General features: G+C 32.3%; 2 protein-coding genes across 2 annotated transcripts; one reads left to right on the forward strand and one right to left on the reverse strand.

Annotated features, from left to right (window-relative positions):
* Nucleotides 1–1,507: 1,507 nt before the first annotated feature.
* LOC131852366 (PX domain-containing protein kinase-like protein) lies at nucleotides 1,508–10,449 on the reverse strand. Its single transcript, XM_059203039.1, has 11 exons — nucleotides 10,204–10,449; nucleotides 9,545–9,733; nucleotides 9,030–9,126; nucleotides 8,211–8,317; nucleotides 6,870–6,986; nucleotides 6,390–6,633; nucleotides 4,981–5,223; nucleotides 3,723–3,946; nucleotides 3,247–3,327; nucleotides 2,693–2,792; nucleotides 1,508–2,327 (listed from the first exon to the last, which is right to left on the reverse strand). The coding sequence occupies exons 1-11, from the start codon at nucleotides 10,303–10,305 to the stop codon at nucleotides 2,167–2,169; spliced, it is 1,665 nt and encodes a 554-aa protein (XP_059059022.1). The 5' UTR covers nucleotides 10,306–10,449; the 3' UTR covers nucleotides 1,508–2,166.
* A 633-nt stretch (nucleotides 10,450–11,082) lies between these two features.
* Nucleotides 11,083–18,513, forward strand: LOC131852374 (ATP synthase subunit alpha, mitochondrial). Its single transcript, XM_059203046.1, has 10 exons — nucleotides 11,083–11,244; nucleotides 11,650–11,772; nucleotides 12,015–12,128; nucleotides 13,043–13,307; nucleotides 14,640–14,864; nucleotides 15,428–15,597; nucleotides 16,025–16,119; nucleotides 16,938–17,157; nucleotides 17,486–17,653; nucleotides 18,014–18,513. Exons 1-10 carry the CDS (start codon nucleotides 11,179–11,181, stop codon nucleotides 18,227–18,229), a joined length of 1,662 nt encoding a protein of 553 aa, XP_059059029.1. The 5' UTR covers nucleotides 11,083–11,178; the 3' UTR covers nucleotides 18,230–18,513.
* Nucleotides 18,514–18,918: the final 405 nt, after the last annotated feature.

Below are 18,918 nucleotides of genomic sequence, written 5' to 3' on the forward strand. Positions count from 1 at the left end.
TGTCGAGGTGGGATACTGCGCACGGCCTCCGTGCGTCTCATGTACTCATGTCCCATACTCGTAGTTTAGTATAGAAGTAGTCCTGGGCCCGTAATTATGTGTACGATGATTACATTACATTGACACAGCTCAATTATATTTAATTTGAATAAAAGCTATAAATTTAATTACTTTCCAACGGACCGCCAAAAGTACCTTCTCATTTCCGTGATTATTGTTTATGTGGTCATCAGAACTAGATTTTTATTATTCGTATTATTATTCTATAGGGTTTTAATTGTTGGTTCTATACTTATTTACTATTTCTTTATCGTTTACCAACATATTTGTAGGAAAAGGATTATGTATCACTCGTTTAATATTGTCACATATGTATAAGAGCCCACTGGAAAATGGTAATACATAATAGCACCGCTCACAAATTTATTTCTGTTTGTTCTTATATTTGTTCTATTTTTAAACTCTTCTGTAACTGGAATGACAAATGAGCTGATCTGAGCTGACGGTCTCATTTAATGGTGAGTGGTACCTGTTGCCTATATACAGAAGAGCACGATTATCACGTCATCATATGATGCCGGAATTCCGGATTCCGGAAAACAGTTGAAAAGATGTCATGCTTCCGTATCCTGTCATTTCACCATATCCCACCACAAAACCGAAACGGCAAGCTGCTTGGCGTACAAATAGTAGAGACAGAGGTAGATAACTTTGCGGAATATCTACCTCGGTAAATTATATCTTAATTTGAATTATTGAGATCCAAAAAAAGACCACTATGGTCATTCTCCAAAATAAAAAAAATACTTTTATAAGAAGTGTGACAACAAGAAGTGTGAAGAAAATAAATCATTAATAGCACGGGCCATCAGTCTATGGGGAAAATACCCATCTCCAATTTTCTCATATTACTAGATATGATGGATCACATAATATTATTAGTTATATTAAACTATTGCCATAAATGTTTTTGACAATTATCCTGGTTGCAAGAGAAATTGCTACAATCATCTAAAGCCTCTAATATATTTATATAGTCAATGACATATCGTATCTGTGTCGGTATAGTATTCTAAATATTCTAAAGCATAGAATTACAGATGATGTAGACTTAAAACCTCTGCTTACGAGACTGAGATTGCGTTCATTTTCCCGTATAAAAATAGTAGATAAAAAAATAGTCTTGACAATAAAATTTATTTAAGAAAAGTCATCTATTTGGCAAAATAATTGTACATACAATAATATATATTAATTATGTACTATGAAATCGTAAAATATATTATCCAATAAATATAAACTTTGCACCCTATTAGCTAGATATATGTTTAATCTCAACAGTTCATTAATACTTCCTCATAATCGGCCGACAATAACACAGTCAATTTAAATTCAAATGCAATTCGCCATAGTACATAGCTTTGCACTGTAGACGTAGATACATCGGGTAATACTAGGCCATTATTACATTTTATACATATAAATAATAATATTAACAATAACAATATTCGAAAACCTACCCAAAATACTAATTGATTTACACCACAATAAGAATCCATAATTACATACATACAAAAATAATATAAAGTCCTTTTGTAGTTTGAATTCCAAATTTAAAAAACAGCCAAATATCTTATAAATCTCTTTTAGCTGTTTAAAAGGATCTTATTCCATAGTTCACTAGTTCAACGGCTCTAGGAGGAGGAGGAAGAGATTGGTAGTAATGGGTGCTAGTGATTCCATTACTAGCAATATACCCTACCGGGGGCGAAGGGATTAATAGTACTGCGGAAAAATAATCCCATTGCTAATAATGTACCATGCCAGTTTGCTAAACATGTCCACGCGGTTCGCTCTGGAAAACATCGTGGTAAATTTCTGGCGAAACTGTCACAATGGGCTAACTGACCTGACTTTATGCTCATCTATCGTCCTCCACTGGTGCCCCGCCAGCGTAAACTGTTAGCGCAGACGGGTACATCATTTCATTATCATCCATCATAAAAATATATAGATATATACCCTATCAGATCAACCTCCACGCTGACTGTTGAAAATAAGTGTTTGTTGAAATTTAGCGTTTCTGTCATCATGTACACTAGAAACAGTACTTAACATTAATGTTCTCAATAGTGTACGTAGAGCTTGTACAAGTTTGTATTGATCTCACCGCGAGTTGACACGAGCAAGCCGTGATTTATCGAAAGAACAGATAGCGTCAAGAAGTGCAGTGCGGCCGCTCGATCCAGATGTCGTCGCTGATGCAGCGGTAGCCGTGGCGGTTAAAGGTGCCGGAGTGCAGGTTCCATTACCGGTTGGTTCCGTAGCTATATAAAACAAGAAATACTTCGTTTACTAAATCATAGTTTAATAGATAAGAAACGAGCCTGCGGCTCACCTGATGGTATGTGTTACCGCCGCTCATGAGCATCCGCAAAATCAGGGGAATTACAAATGATCAGAATGTTATTTTAGTTTTTAGCCGGTAGTGCGATGATGAACTTTAGTAGCAAAATGTTTGTATTGGCCTGGATGTTTTCTATGTACTAACAAAATATAAACAAACGTGTATAATTATTATCTTGTAATTATTGTTTAAGTATCCATAGTATAAACTACGCTTGTTTTGTTTGTTTGTATGCTCTATATCGTAAATGGAGTAGAATATGTATGTATGTAATTGAATACTAACGCATAGAGGGCGGTGTCGGCGATGACGTTGTACTTGCACTTTGCGACCGTACCGTCTCCGCTAGCGACGACGTCGACTTCCAAATACTATCACGTTTCTTCTGTAATGGAATTAAGACTACATTATATTCTATTAGGACACATTATTACATTATATCATATTATAGTCTCTAACACAATAGTAACCCGGGCCGCCTTCACACGGGTACTATTATTGTAAGCATCACTCACGAAAAAGGTGTTAGCAAAAACAATACCAGAGTATAAATATGACTACTACAAAGACCATAGTGAATCTAATAAAAAAAATATTAAAAAAAACGAATCAGTTGACAAGCAATTTTTTTAATGACCATATTAGAATGGCCTTTTAATCCATTCGATTTCTATGACCAATTAATCAATATACATATTTCAGTTTCTTTATTCTCGTGTTCCTTTTATAATATCTGCAACATTATTTTCTGCTAAGTCATTACACTGTAATAACTATATGTAGATGTGTATTTTAGTATTCTTTTATTAGAGGCAACAAGAAATATATGTTTTATTTACCGCTCTTCGTTTTTGTTTCCTAAGTTCTTCCTCAGAACTTAATATCTCCTGAATACGAACTTCCCTCTTTGTACTGCGTAACTGAAAGTAGACCGAGAAAATTTTGTGAACTAAGCAAAAATGATGTCACGACTGATTATTTATTATATATAATATTTTAACGACATGTAAAGATTTAGCCATAATGAATAACATTGGTTAAAAAAAACATCATGTCGAATAATAAATGTCCATTCTACATTACAGACACTCACTAATATCTAAATTTAAGCTTGTCTGAGTTCTCTTGAGTAGAATATTCTTTATCTGTTATTAAGTGATGTACAGCATATACTCTTTCTAAATATATTCTCATAATCAAATTTGGCCAAGTCATATTACAATCCAAAAAAAACTGAGACTATTACCTAAATACTTCTGAATGCGTGGGATGATACTACAATTAATAAATAGATTAGTTTAATAGATTAGCTCACCAATTTTTGATCGCTTTTTAACCTCGATTCCATTTGTGTCAAAGCTGCTTTCAATTCATCTTTAACCGGAAGTGGAAACTTTAGGTGGGCTCGTTCGTCGTCTCGCATACTTGACAGGCCATTCAGAGGAGCGCGGTAGAAAAATGGATGCATAAGCAAGTGGTGTAATGAAGGCCCACCGTGCTTGCATGTTGTGCTTGATATACACAGCCTTAATACAGATTCTGTTGAAAAAAGTTTTAGCATTACAATTTAAATATGCTTGTTCTGACAATGTCTCAACCTACAATCTAATTGGTTGTAAATACCTAGAAACTTGTAATTTGGCATATTGCATCATGATTATCCATTGTCAATTAAAATTATATTAGGAAGAGTATAATTGATTTCACAATAAGAAACAATAATTTAATTTAATTTGTTTTAATATGTTCGAAGAAAGGATAACTAAATTTATGTAGGCACAGAAGAGAATATATATACATCTATAATCCGAAAATGGAGAGATAACGAACAAACGAATAGTCGAACCCGCGACAATTGGCAGTAAGACGTTATGTTAAACAGCTACACCACCTAGGCCATCCGATTCCGTCGAAATTTTACACCATATTCTGTGAAAATGTCTTCTTAATTCCTCCTAATGTTATTATGTGTAGTAACCTAACAACAAGCAGTTTAAGATTTTATTATATTACTAGCTGTTCCCGCGACTTCATCCGCGTGGAATTTAACTATATTTTTCTAAAATAAAAGTAGCCTATGTTATTCCTTATTACATCAGCTACCTGTCAAAAAAAGTCCCATCAAAATCGGTCCAGCAATTTCAGAGATTTGCCGGAACAACAGACAGACAGACAAAAATTGTAAAAAATGTTATTTTGGTGTATGTACCGTATTTATATTCATAGGCATGTGGTAAAAAACGGCAATTTAAATATTACAAACAGACACTCCAATTTTATTTATATGTATAGATATATTATAAGATTAACACATTAGGCGCCATGTGTATCTTTTTGTCACACAGTGTTTGGAACACTATATTCAAAAGTGTTCACATCTTTCTACTTAGTAAACTGTGTAACCTTTTGGAACACGTTCTCTATACATCTATTACACAAATAAAAGCCCTGGCCTGTCGCATTTTTGCGATGTAAATGGTCTGGGAATCGGTGATTTTACAAAAAAAAAAATGTTATTTTTATACGGTCACTTAGGGTCTGGCGTTGAGGGTTATAAGATATCTTTAACTCACCCAATTCGTCTGAGATTTCCTCTGGATAGTAGTCACAATAATGACCATCGAGTGGCTTTGCAAGCGCCATTTCATACAGAGTATGACCAAAGCAGTAGGTGTCGATGGCTTCAGCGGTCGCGGTCCTTCTGAGTTCCCGTAACTGTGGCCGGTACAAGCACGGCGCACCCATTATTATGTTCTCCACATCCAATAGTAGAACCCTTTGATTTTCTATAGCTATATTTCCAGGGTGTATGTGTCCTATTAAAAATAAGAAAATATTATATTTATAATATATACAGGGTTAATAGTAAAGAGTATACCAAGTCAATAGATAGAACATACATGGGTTCAACTTAGTTTTCATTAATATTCTGCTAACTTTCAGCAAGAAACAAAGTGTAAATCTGATAAAACGTTTTGTATTTTTTACAGTATACTGATCATGTAACCGCACAGTTTGTGTAAAGGTATCAAATGACTATCTTACTTCTTAGAAAAATTGGTATCATGAAAACTATCTTCTTCCTACGCTTCTGAATCTAGCTAGCCTATATCTTATATGTCAGACCCTTTACATAGAATGTCCATGTGATGATATAATGTATTACTCTTAATCATATTCTAAACGTCTGTAAATGCCAACTAGAGAAACAAAACACACCCATTGGTGGAAAAGAAATAAAATTCAAAACAAAACCGTATAACACAAGCTTTAGCTAGCTAAACTTGGGTGTAGATCAGTGAAATTGATGAAAAAACCCCAAGACACAAAGTACCATCATACCAAATTAAAGTAAATTTCAAATAACAATATTTTCCGTAATAACTTTACTCATACTTACATACTGACTTTCACTTGTTCATACAATTATACACTTTCTCCCGAAATTTACATTTAAACATAATGTGTATATAATTATTTATAATAACAGTTTAAAATATTAATTATACAATCATATCGTTGTATAAAATATATATATATAAAATATAAAGAAAAATAATTAAATTAGGTGATTATGATATAACCACAAACAGACTGAAGAAAGAAGAAATAAACACCATAAGCTATATGAAAACTAAGCATCCTAATACTCTATATGTATTAAACAAGAAATATCTATGTTAGAGGTTTATTTAATTACAATATGTAGGTACATAGAGTTTCTAAACTGCAAAACATAAATAAAAAACAAAATCACTGCATTGTTCTTATTCTAGAAAATGTGATCTATACAACATATGATAGTGTAAACAAGGTTTCCACTTCGTCAATCTACTAATACGTAGATATATTTTGTTAATTTTATTCAAGCCGTCTTTTTAGAAGCTCGAGCTGAAATGCGGAACTGTGTATATATGGATATATCATACTACGACAAGATTGTACTACACATGATATAAAAAAAATAACAAAATGTACACACCATGTGGCAAGCCTTTATCATGCAAAAACTTCAACGCTTGTAATATTTGATATCCATAGTGAGATATCTGGCCATCAGTAAAAGGTTTTCTCACTTTTGGATTCCCGTATTTGTTTAAATAATTCTTATTGTATTCAGTTCCATATAATATATCTCTGAGGCTTCCATTTTCATGAATTTTTCTAACTACATAGGCACCAGTTTCTAAATTGTGAATTGCTAATATTTGGTCTATATAAGGATGCTGAAAAAATACACATTACTGCATGTAATACATACTACATCTCTGCCTACTCCATAAAGAGCTTAATATGAAGACATACAAACTGATTGTTTGTGTGTGTGTCAAGTCGTAGCGCTAAAAGTAATTCCACAATAAGTTATCTAAACAAAAGATCATTTGAAATTGACTAGACTAATATCTACATACTGAAATTTTTCGACATTTTTTCACAAATAAATAAGATTTTTATTACTTACAGAAATATTCTGTAAGCTCTTGAAAGCAGTCTGCATTACTTTGTCATTCATATACCTATCAGGGCCATAATTTTGCCAAGATAGCAAATAATTGGTTCTACTTTCTGCTTCTATTACCTGAAAATTTTAAATGTATCTGATTTTAAATATTTGTGTTATGAGAATGGAACGGGAAACAAGTTAATGACCCACGTCAGTGATGATGATGATGATAAGGGCCAATTAAAAGAATGTGGTCCTGCACTTGTAGATTTCAAAACGAATTGCCTCCATGCCCTTCAGTTTCACTGCTTTATCTCATAGTACATCTTCAAAACAAAGCAAGCTGCTTGGAGGCAGGAATGAGAGAGACAGAGGTATCCAAGCATTGTACCTCCGTAAATGTAGTTCTCCCTGAACTAGTTAAGTGTATTGTGTATAGTTTGTGTATGTGTATAGTTTAAGTGTTTATTAGTTAATAAACACTTAAACTATAAGAAAGTGCTAGAATTAGAATAGAGAATGGGGGTCGAAATTACGATCATTCTGCAGGTTTGGAATGCCATCTGCACTCACCCACTATTTTTCAGTGATGCTGTAAAGCTACAGTCAACAACATTAGTATAGTTCGAAAAAAATACTATATTACTAAACGTAATTTTGGTACATCTATAATGACTAGACTGATCAAATACATACTGTCGGTGAAAATATTCCAGATCTAGCGTGTGCACAATTCACAAAACAGGACAAAGAAATGTTATGCACTGTATTTTCTCTTCATAGTAATTGAGCTTCACTATATATAGGTATGTTCCTTATATCTACGTGTGTGTTCATAACTATGCCTTGTGTATTTTATAATGTATAATTAAATACTTTAGAAACATACAATGTAGCAAAAAATATAATTCTCAAGATAAGTTCATATTAATATTAGTCAGCATGCATGTATAATTTAATTATGTTATGAATAAGTAACTTATTTTATTGTTATACTCGTAGTAGGTACCTAAACATTTATTATTATTAAAAGGTCATTAACTCCCAATAACAAAAAGATAAAAAATGGCCAAGATAATGTTGAGCTATGGTCACACACATACAGATTTTATATGACTCAAATATATAAATAAACACATGTTTTTTTATCAATTTATTTTATTCAATAGGTATAGATTAAGATGCTTTAAGATCATCTGTCTATTACTACTAACTCAGCAACTTACAATCTCATTGTTCCCAGAACACTATGTATTTGCGAGCATCAGAACTAAGACAGTGTGCAAAAGTGTCGTCTACAGTGGCCGTCATTAACATACATTTTATATATTACTAATATTCGTATTTATATTTACTTACTAAAAAATAGTGTTTACAGATTCTCCAGCCAATATCTGGCAAAGGAGTTTTTAGCTCATAGCGTCCATCTCCTCGTAATGCAATAGACATAGTTTGCAAGGCTTGCTCTGCAATAAATATTGGATGTTTAATGAATTTGGTAAGCTTCATTTCGTATTTAAAACCATGACCGATAGTTTTTGTTTATAATTTAATATTGCATTTTTAAATTATATTCTTAATTGGCAAAGCACTATATCACTCAGTGTGCATACATCTCAAGTTAGTCCTTGTTTATTACATGAATGGATATCATTGCACTAACAGTGTTTAATGTTTTTGTAGGTATTTAGTTTGTACATGTAAGCTAGGGTTGCCAACATCAAATTTAAAAAATAAGGATTTTAAGTCAGGTAAACCAGTTCAGTTTAGAAACAGGATGCAGTTACAGAGTTGCAATAGGTACACTATTATTTAGTGAAAATAGGCGAAAATTCAAGTAATTAAAATAATTACTTATTTTTATAAGTATTTGAATGACATTCTATACCTATTATATATTTTATGATTTTAAAATTGAGAACACAGGATGCTGCTTAAGTTATAATTACCACCATTGTACATACCATATTCTAGGAATACAAAATGGTATGTAACTGTAACATAAGCAATAGTATATATTATAATAGATAGTTATGACTACAAGACTTAAACTTGAAATGACTCATTGGTTTTAGAAATCAGATAGGAGTAACACTGCTGTTGTCATGTGCCTTTAAAGCCTATTATTTTTGCATTATTAAGAAAATGGCAGAAAATTAATATATTCAAAAATATTACCTGCAATATTTAATGCATAATTGTGGGGATCTAAAAAACTCCTTACTTGCAAAGATAAAGCTAGTATTTGATGTTTTAACACCTCATTCAGGTAATTCTGAAACAACAGTAAAATTTTAGCCAGCCTTATCTTAAATAAAGATTCCAGTTCACTTGTGCAATATTTACAACATTATTTTAACTTTTAGAATACAAGTAAACCTTTTGTTTGAAAAAGAATTGAACAGATAAAATTATCTAACTCTGTGTGATAGTTTCATATCTTATGTGTACAGCACAGTTTAGCATGGAAATATTTTTCTTTAAATAAATAGTCTATACATCTATTATATATAACTTGAAAGGTTACTGGTAAAAGTTTATATATAGTTAAGGTAATTAAAAATTATCTTATATTAGTGGTTATCATCACCATAACTTAATCATAAAAGTTAAATAATATATTTATAATTATTTTGTATGTAATATAGATTAAAATAAACAGAAATTAATTGTTATAACATATTAATGCTGACCTGCAAGGCAATTTGTCTCTCTGCAATAAAAGATGGTTGCATGTTCCCAATAAGTTTCTTTGGTGGCAAAGGCAATACAATGTTTGCTTGTTGCAGAGATGTGTGTAATGCTGCAAAATCTCTATACCTATGTGGTACATTCCATTTATTTTCTTTACAAGGTCCTCCCTGGACTCGTAAAATATATTCCTAAAAGCATTAACATGTTATAATTATTTATTGTTAAGGTACCATTTAATAAGTGCTTTATTAATATTACTTTTATGTTGCTGGAATGACAAGCAATTTAATAAATAACTGGTGGAACTATAGATAGACATCACAGAGCAAATTAGGCTCACAATGGTCCTCTGATATCTCCAATGTTTCGAAATTTCTGAGGAACATAGGAAATAACTTTGCTAACATTTCTCACCCTTTAAATTGGAACACAGCTCATTAATAATCTGTTTTGCGGAAGATATAAGTGAGAACCATGTAGAATGGCAAAACAATATAATAGTCAAGGCGACGGTTATATATAACAATAGACATTATGACAAATAATTACTAAAATACAATGTTTTCCATTCCTATTAGAAATATAGGGCTGTAAATAGGATGGCGAATTGAACGTTTTTCTTTATGAAATATATTTATATACAACCAAGATAACTTACTGTGTGTTTATTAATGTTTTGTGCATTTTCTACTACACAAATAAGTTTTTCAGTATGATCAATAATGCCTTTGGATTGCGAGGTTTTTTCAAATATAGCCATTACACTGGATAAACACACTAATTCATTAATGTATAGAAATATGAAAGAAAACTACACATTTTAAAAAATGCAATATACATTTATGTATTTGGTAATTTCTAAAATCCATTGATGTATGATCAAAATAATATAAAATTTTCAATGACTACAACTGACAACACATGACAAAACAACATTGAATTGACAGTTCCTAAAAACAGCTGTCCATCAATCAAAGTTTATGTGGTATAAAAAATTCTTTTCAATTTTGAATATATTTTTCCTCTGCAATAAGATACAAAAATATACATTTTATTATTTTATGTTTATATAAATACTATTTTTAAAAGTAATTGGAAATAATTACAGAAGCCGTAATATTACGAATGATTATTCACAGGAATCAAATACATTGGCAACATTTGTCTTGTTTGTCTATGATATTCCGACTTTACGTTCGGAAAATTTAAATTTTATTCTATGGTGCTCCTGTCAGTAATTTTACTTTATTATCAAAAATACCTATAGACACATAATTATATCTTTCTCACATATCCAATAAACTTCTAAGAATGGTCTATATAATAGTTTTGTAGAATGTCTTCTCAACTTATATATGATAAGATGAAAATATTGATTTACAGATAGTAATTAATTAATAAGAATTCCTTTATAAATTATTAAACTTTTCAAAAATTTGAAACTGTTTGATAATTAATATTGGATAATTAATTTTCCTTATGTAATTAAGTGTATTAGTTTTTGAACGATAAATTCAATACTGCTAACCAACCACAGACAATTTTTTGGTGTCACTTCCGTTTCACCGCGACGAACGAGACCATCTTAGTCGTGAACCCTTCAGTTTCCAATAGAATTTATTATTCGTCCAAAATGTCGCTAATCTCCGCTCGTTTGGCCTCTTCTGTGGCCAGGCGCCTGCCTAATGCAACTTCACAGGTAATTTTATTGATTATGCTCTATTTTTAATGTTCACTTTGATGCTATGATCCATTTCTACATCACCCGGCGGTACTCTTCATTGTAAGAATTGAGGCAATGAATTCACTCACAAACCTTTTGACTCCTATTATTTTAAATAAACATATAAATAAAACCATTTACTAGATATTATAGTCATTGTATGAATATGAATTTTCTTTTTAGGTAGGTACCTCCATGGAATTTGTGTTATGTAATAGTTGGACTACGAGACATATCAGATTAATGATAGTGATTGAGTGAATATAGTTACATATAAAATGAATAAAATGCGTACAAGTGCTCAATTATTGATTTATGTGCGAGTAATTGAAAATAAAAGAGTGATAAATGATCGATTTATATAATAATGTTCTGTGATAGGTATCGAAGGTTGCGGCGCCAGCGATCGCTGTCGCTTCCCGCAAGGTCCATGTGTCCTCCACACAGAGGGCAGCTGAAATCTCCACCATCCTGGAGGAGAGAATCTTAGGTGCCGCACCCAAGGTCAGTATGTCATGTTACATAAACCCACCCTTATATGTAATAGCATTAGAGGTTATATTCATCAGTCCCTTATTTTTGTCAACATACTATATTTTATATATCATTGTGGTATGTCCAATTTTATGAATAATGTTATCTGTTGAACTCAATATTGAATGATAAGAAATAGAAATAAATTTATATAATTATGTAAATGAATGTTTATGTTGAAGACCTTTTAAGAAATAATTTAAACTTTATAGGCGGATTTGGAGGAAACTGGCAGAGTATTGAGCATTGGTGATGGTATTGCCCGTGTGTATGGCCTCAAGAATATCCAGGCCGAGGAGATGGTGGAATTCTCTTCTGGTCTAAAGGTATGTATTTTCAAATATGTAGATATTTCCATATTATACCTTATAATAAATTTTATTGCATGTAATAAGAATATCCATGTTGTAGTATGAATATTTTTTTTTTAAATTTTGATGAATTTGCCAGCAATAATTGGGTAAAATAATTATTTAAATTATCAAACACAATGTAAATTGTTACTGTATTTCTGAAAAATATACATATAACAATAAAAACTGTAGCTGCTATATGTATGTTCACATGATCAAAGTTCGTCTTCCCTTTTTTCTCTATGAAATGTTGCACACCACAAAATAAAAAAGTTTTAATTTGGTATAAAGCTAATAAAGGTCATTGCCATCCTATATAACACTATTTTTTACTTGCGACTTTGTATGTTTAGATGCTATATGCATTATCATATTCTCATCCAATATATGTTCATGTCAAATTTTATTAAAATCTTTTTATTACTAACTTTTAAAAGGTAATAGCTGAACAGACTTACACATTTATATTAGTAAGGATACATAAGGAACTTTTTAATTGTAAGAAGTAACAACATTGAAAAAAATTAAACATTCAATTAACTATCATATAACGTCGGGAAAGAACAGTTATCTATACAAAAGAATAAAACTGAAGTGTCTGTAATTTCAAATGAACAGTTGTTCACTTAATGCTTATGAAAGTGTATATGCTAGTTACATCTAAAAATTAATTCTAGTCTGTCTGTTTGTCTTTGCTGAAACAGCTGGACTAATTTTGACAGAACTTGCACTTGCAGATATTAAGAAGTAACTTGGCTACTTATAATTTAGAAATTTTATTATATATTTTAAAAAAGTCACTGTATTAATGGTTACAGTTAGTCAATAATGAAACAATGATTTAAATTACCTAACCATTATTCTTAAAACTTAAATCTGTTGTTTAGGGTATGGCCCTCAACTTGGAACCCGACAATGTGGGTGTGGTAGTATTCGGTAACGATAAACTGATCAAAGAGGGTGACATCGTGAAACGTACTGGTGCCATCGTGGATGTCCCAGTAGGTGACCAGATTCTGGGTCGTGTCGTAGATGCGTTAGGTAACGCTATTGATGGCAAAGGCCCCATCGACACCAAGAACCGCATGCGAGTCGGTATCAAGGCCCCTGGTATCATTCCTCGCGTGTCTGTACGTGAACCTATGCAGACTGGTAAGTTAACTATATATTCAAAGTTACTATAAAGTTCAAAACATCTGTTAAATCATATTTACTGAGCAAAGCCTATTAGGTACTCACTAAATGATTACTTTAATGATGAGTGTGCATGGCAATAGTTATTCATGCAGGGGATTTTCATTTAATGTTAGACATAGACACCTATATAAATATGCATTGTAAATAAATTGTTTTAAAAAAAAAATGTTATTCAATTGAGTTGCTTGCCAGTTCTTCTCAAGTGGATCTATATACTTGACTAGATGGTATGGAAAAAACTATAAAATAAAAAAATTGACATTCATAAGCGGCCAAAATATTCTATAAGAATAAATATTTTTTTAATGTGAATTTGACATTGTATGACAAGCTATAAGATGTGTTACTAAAGGGTGCATTGTAGCAGAGGCTTTTTTTCCTTATTTAATACTGTTAGCTAAAGTTGGACTTTCCAACTTCACTGAACAATAGGGGTGTTGGTATCACAAAATCATTGTGTCCTTACATGGTTTTGTTAATATTATGAAGTTGCTGAAGGCCAAATCCTGTTTGAAAGATACAAGGTTAGTTTGAGGCCTAGGGGTTCAAACCTTAAACCCAATGCAATAGTTTAAGTAAATTAAAAATAGCCGAACAAGCAAATAATACTATTTCCAATAATACTTATGTATGAATATGGATAAATACATATCTGTCTATCTGACCTCACAAAATAGGACCTAAAGTCATTTTGATGAATTCATTACGATTATATCTAAGAAATATAATCAGTAACTATGGAAAATATTAAGAGTCCTCATGATTAGATATTATTATATAAACATATTATGTAATTGAGTCATATCACTATTTGTTGTAATTTAATGGTTTGTATTAACTTATTTTGTCAAACTGAAAAATTTATGTTCAAAAGTCATTTTTTAGTTATAACCTGAAATACAAATGGGTATATGAAGTGACATTAATTTGAAATCATTAAAATATTTAATTATATATACAGTACATAATTGACTTTTATACTATAATAGAACAATTAAAATAGAAAAAAAATAATATATAATATTATAATAATACCATAAATATAAAAAATATTTATTAATTTTACAATAATTGGGCTGACATAATAATAAGTGTTGGGCTGACCTAGTTAGCATAGCAGTGCGTTTGTCAGGTACATTCCACTCTTCCATATTCATTACCTAATCATTCAAACTCATATGGGGTATGTGTTTTTAAAAAGAGAAATTTAAGACATGTGTTTGTTTGTATGATCCACAGATTCATTACATTAATCATAACTGAAGAGCAATTTTATTCATTGAACAGGTATTAAGGCTGTGGACTCTCTGGTACCCATTGGTCGTGGTCAGCGTGAGTTGATCATTGGTGACCGTCAGACCGGCAAAACCGCTCTGGCCATTGATACCATCATCAACCAACAGCGCTTCAACAAGGGAGACGATGAGAAGAAGAAGTTGTACTGTATCTACGTCGCCATCGGACAAAAGAGGTCCACTGTGGCCCAGATTGTGAAGAGATTGACAGATGCTGGTAGGTTCACTTTATGTAATAACTAGCTGACCCCGCAAACATTATAGGACCACTTTAGGTCCTATTTTGTGAGTTCATTTTGATGAATTCATTACGTATCTAAGAAATATAAAAATAGTAGCATGATTAGATATTATTATATCAGACCTACTGAAAAATCGGTTAAGCCATGTCCGAGGAGTATTGTAATTAACATTGTGTCACAAGAATTTTATATATGAGATTATATCTAAACTACTAAAAAGAGAGATTACATTCTTTATTTCTAAAGAGTAAAATAACATACAGGAACATAAGTATACAGGAATAGTCGCAAAGGGTATACTAATATGCAAGGATAACTAATATATATTCACAATGTGCTAGATATTTTCTTATATATGCTAAAGCTACAGCTCATTATTTACATTTGTATTATTAAATATTATGTTTCTATATCGTATTATATAATGGAAAAAATATGGAAATAAAAAAAATATATTAGAAAACTATTGTGGGAATAGAAAGTATTTAATAGTAATTTAAAGTAAGTAAGTATTGACATATAAACAAACTTGTAATAGGTGCCATCAACTACACCATTATCGTGTCCGCCACCGCTTCGGACGCCGCACCCCTGCAATACTTGGCGCCGTACTCTGGCTGTGCCATGGGTGAATACTTCCGTGACAACGGCAAGCACGCCCTCATCATCTACGACGACTTGTCCAAGCAAGCCGTTGCTTACCGTCAGGTGAGATATTTATATAACAATAGCCTTTATGACTGTTATCTTTTAAGTATACAGTTGTATACAGTGCAGTTATCTGTGAACCGAGGGCTGGAGCAACTGGTGATATGACTTCACTTTTAAAGAGGAGAGATTTTTGAGGGTAATTTGCAATACAATGTAATAAAGATATATAATAAGATATGTAATTAGACACACAAGAATTTAATAATACATATTATATATCAAATATACAATAAATATGTAATATATATATTTATTGTGTATTTGATTTTTCACATACTACAATAATTAGTATTAATGTGTATAATTGTTTGTATTTACAAAAAATATGTTTACTTCTATCAGTTGTCTTAGTACCCATAACACAACTTCAGCTTAGCTGCGGATTATGCTATTTATATTATATTATTACTGTTTCAACCTATAGATGTCCCTGTTGCTGCGTCGTCCCCCCGGTCGTGAAGCCTACCCCGGTGATGTGTTCTACCTTCACTCACGTCTGCTCGAGCGTGCCGCTAAAATGTAAGCCGATTAAATTATGTAATCATACTTTCTTTATTGATAATGTTAGGTAACAGTCTGCGTGAATGGTTTAGACAGCTGGGATGCACCAGTGGACTTCAATAAGATAACTATGAAGTCAGGTCAGTCAACCCATCGCTACAAATTCACCAGCAATTCATCACAATAGTTTAGAACCGCTTCGGGGTCAACCTGACATCGTACATAGATAGCAATGTGTTCATTAGTCTACAATAGTAACAATCCCATTTCCTCTATGTAATTTTATTACATTATTACAAATTGTAATGATTAAATCTGAACTATGATCAATACTATATTAATAGAGTGACACTAGAGACTAAGACCACAGGTCTTAAAAGATATAGGTAATAAAAAAAAATTCACCTAAACAAAGTATTAGTATTAAGGTAACAATAGATAAGCTATTCTGATAATCTATAAGCGGTTATTTTTAATTTAATTATAGTGATTACTAAGTATAAACCTTGTTGAGTATACTCTTTCAAAGGACAAGCTAATTCGAAACAGTTTTTCGTTTTAGACATATGTGTTGTTTTTAAGGTATTATTCCCTATTCAATTAATTGGGGTCTAAGAACAGATTTTATAATAGTCCTCATAAATTGAACACTATCTGATTGGTGGTACATGCTCAGTGGATGGTTTCTAAATATCATTTCACACAACATACATGTTTCAATAGGAGTCACAACAGAGAAATATAAAACAATAATGGATAAGTTACCCCAAGCTTTCCAAAACTTAAAAAATATTTGCAAATTAATGTGATGATTTAATGGTTGTCTTTGCCTTCAGGTCTGACAAGATGGGCGGCGGCTCCCTTACAGCCCTGCCCGTAATTGAAACCCAGGCTGGTGACGTATCTGCATACATTCCCACCAACGTGATCTCCATCACAGACGGTCAGATCTTCTTGGAGACTGAGCTCTTCTACAAGGGTATCCGACCAGCCATCAACGTCGGTCTGTCTGTGTCCCGTGTAGGTTCCGCTGCCCAGACCAAGGCCATGAAACAGGTATGATTAAAAAGAATACAAAAGAAAATTAATAGTGTCTATAATTTTGAGACCTAACCTATTAATATTTAAAGAGCATGATGGAAGATCGTGGAAAGGTCCACCGACAGAACATGGCTCTAAAAATAAAAAAGTTATTGAAATTAATTGATTGCCTAAAATAAAAAAATATATAAGAATGTACAATTTCTACAGATTTTGTACAAAACAGATATTAAAGTGCAACACAATATAAAATATTCGTCATTCTTATTATCAAAACACACGAAATGGTCCAATTAAAAATCTACTTATTACTTTACACTGAAATATAATTTTATCTTTGTAGGTGGCTGGTTCCATGAAGCTGGAATTGGCTCAATACCGTGAGGTCGCCGCCTTCGCTCAGTTCGGTTCCGACTTGGATGCCGCCACCCAGCAGCTGTTGAACCGTGGCATGCGTCTTACTGAGCTTTTGAAACAGGGACAGTATGTGCCCATGGCTATTGAAGAACAGGTAAGCAAATATTTATCATAACATTGATTTCATTTCATGTCTAGTCTGCAATGCAGTTTCCTTCTTCATTTATGACTGATTTACTATAAATTGCCTCAAAAAGTGTAGCCAGCAACAACTTAAAGATAATGTGTGATAATAAAGATGTATAAGTAGATGAAGGATAATAGGGTAAGCAGAATGTCAGGTCAAGGTCGATTTAACTGGAATAAACAGCTGTGGTTTCCTGGAGGGACTGAATTGCTGGCAATGGGGTCAATGGCCCCCTCTAATTAGAATACCTTCCCCACTCTCATCTGATAACTGTGTAGCTATATATTTGTTGTCAAAAAATGTAGTCATTTTATAATTAATGTACAGGTCGCCATCATTTACTGTGGTGTCCGTGGTCACCTCGACAAATTGGACCCCTCCAAGATCACCGCTTTTGAAAAGGAATTCACCCAGCACATCAAAACTAGCCACCAAAGCCTGCTCTCAACCATTGCCAAGGATGGACAAATCACAGCGGAGTCCGACGCTACCCTGAAGAAGATTGTCACAGACTTCCTTGCCACCTTCACCCAATCGCAGTGAACAGTGTAGTCACTAAATAAAAACTGATTTTGACATGACATTGTGCCCTGAAGCATTTAGGATAAATCGTCTAAATTTATACTCGTAGCACAATGTCAAGTCAAACTCCACGGTACATATTAAGTGATGTCTAACGGAAGCAATACTCCTAGTGGTCAATGTTTTCGTTAGCCGTTAATAGTAGTTCTATTATTCGTATGGACTGTATTGAATGATGATACAATCATGCAATGTATTTATCTCGGAAATGTCAGGAGTGGTTATAAATAAACATCGTAACAAAATACTTTCTTTTAATTTTGGATGCCTTTCTCCTTAATATATTTATTTACAAAATCGACAAATTAAATATTATCATTATTATAATTACAAAATTGACTATAAGAATAATCACTTACATTTCAATAAAATAGTTTTCGTTAATTTTGTGCTTTCAATTTTTCCGTAGTTAACTACCGCTTCACCCTATTGAGCACTTCAAGCTTTTTGAAGAAAAGGTGAAACTGACATCTTTTTCACATTTTCTTCAAAAAGCTCGGTTTCTTCGAGCTGACTAAGGAACACGACCGTGTTAGAGATTTCGACACCATGAATATCAATAATCTTAGATATGGTGATGAATGTGTTTAGAAATTGCGGAAAAAGGAATGTTTGCACCACCCGTGTATTATGCATTCCCAGTACCAGTA

Source organism: Achroia grisella, unplaced genomic scaffold (genome assembly GCF_030625045.1).
Source record: "Achroia grisella isolate CSIRO2021 unplaced genomic scaffold, CSIRO_AGI_Agris_v1 utg848, whole genome shotgun sequence".
In the NCBI taxonomy this organism is placed as follows: Eukaryota; Metazoa; Arthropoda; class Insecta; order Lepidoptera; family Pyralidae; genus Achroia; species Achroia grisella.

Bases quoted from the DNA above. Each gene is read 5' to 3' on its own strand.
- LOC131852366 (XM_059203039.1), bottom strand. From the start codon at position 10,305: ATGGCTATATTTGAAAAAACCTCGCAATCCAAAGGCATTATTGATCAT. The intron at 9,734-10,203 runs GTAAGTTATCTT...TAATGCTTTTAG, and splicing joins AAAACATTAATAAACACACA to GAATATATTTTACGAGTCCA. The intron at 3,328-3,722 runs GTGAGCTAATCT...GTCTACTTTCAG, and splicing joins TAAAAAGCGATCAAAAATTG to TTACGCAGTACAAAGAGGGA.
- LOC131852374 (XM_059203046.1), top strand. From the start codon at position 11,179: ATGTCGCTAATCTCCGCTCGTTTGGCCTCTTCTGTGGCCAGGCGCCTG. The intron at 13,308-14,639 runs GTAAGTTAACTA...TTCATTGAACAG, and splicing joins ACGTGAACCTATGCAGACTG to GTATTAAGGCTGTGGACTCT. The intron at 14,865-15,427 runs GTAGGTTCACTT...AACTTGTAATAG, and splicing joins GAAGAGATTGACAGATGCTG to GTGCCATCAACTACACCATT.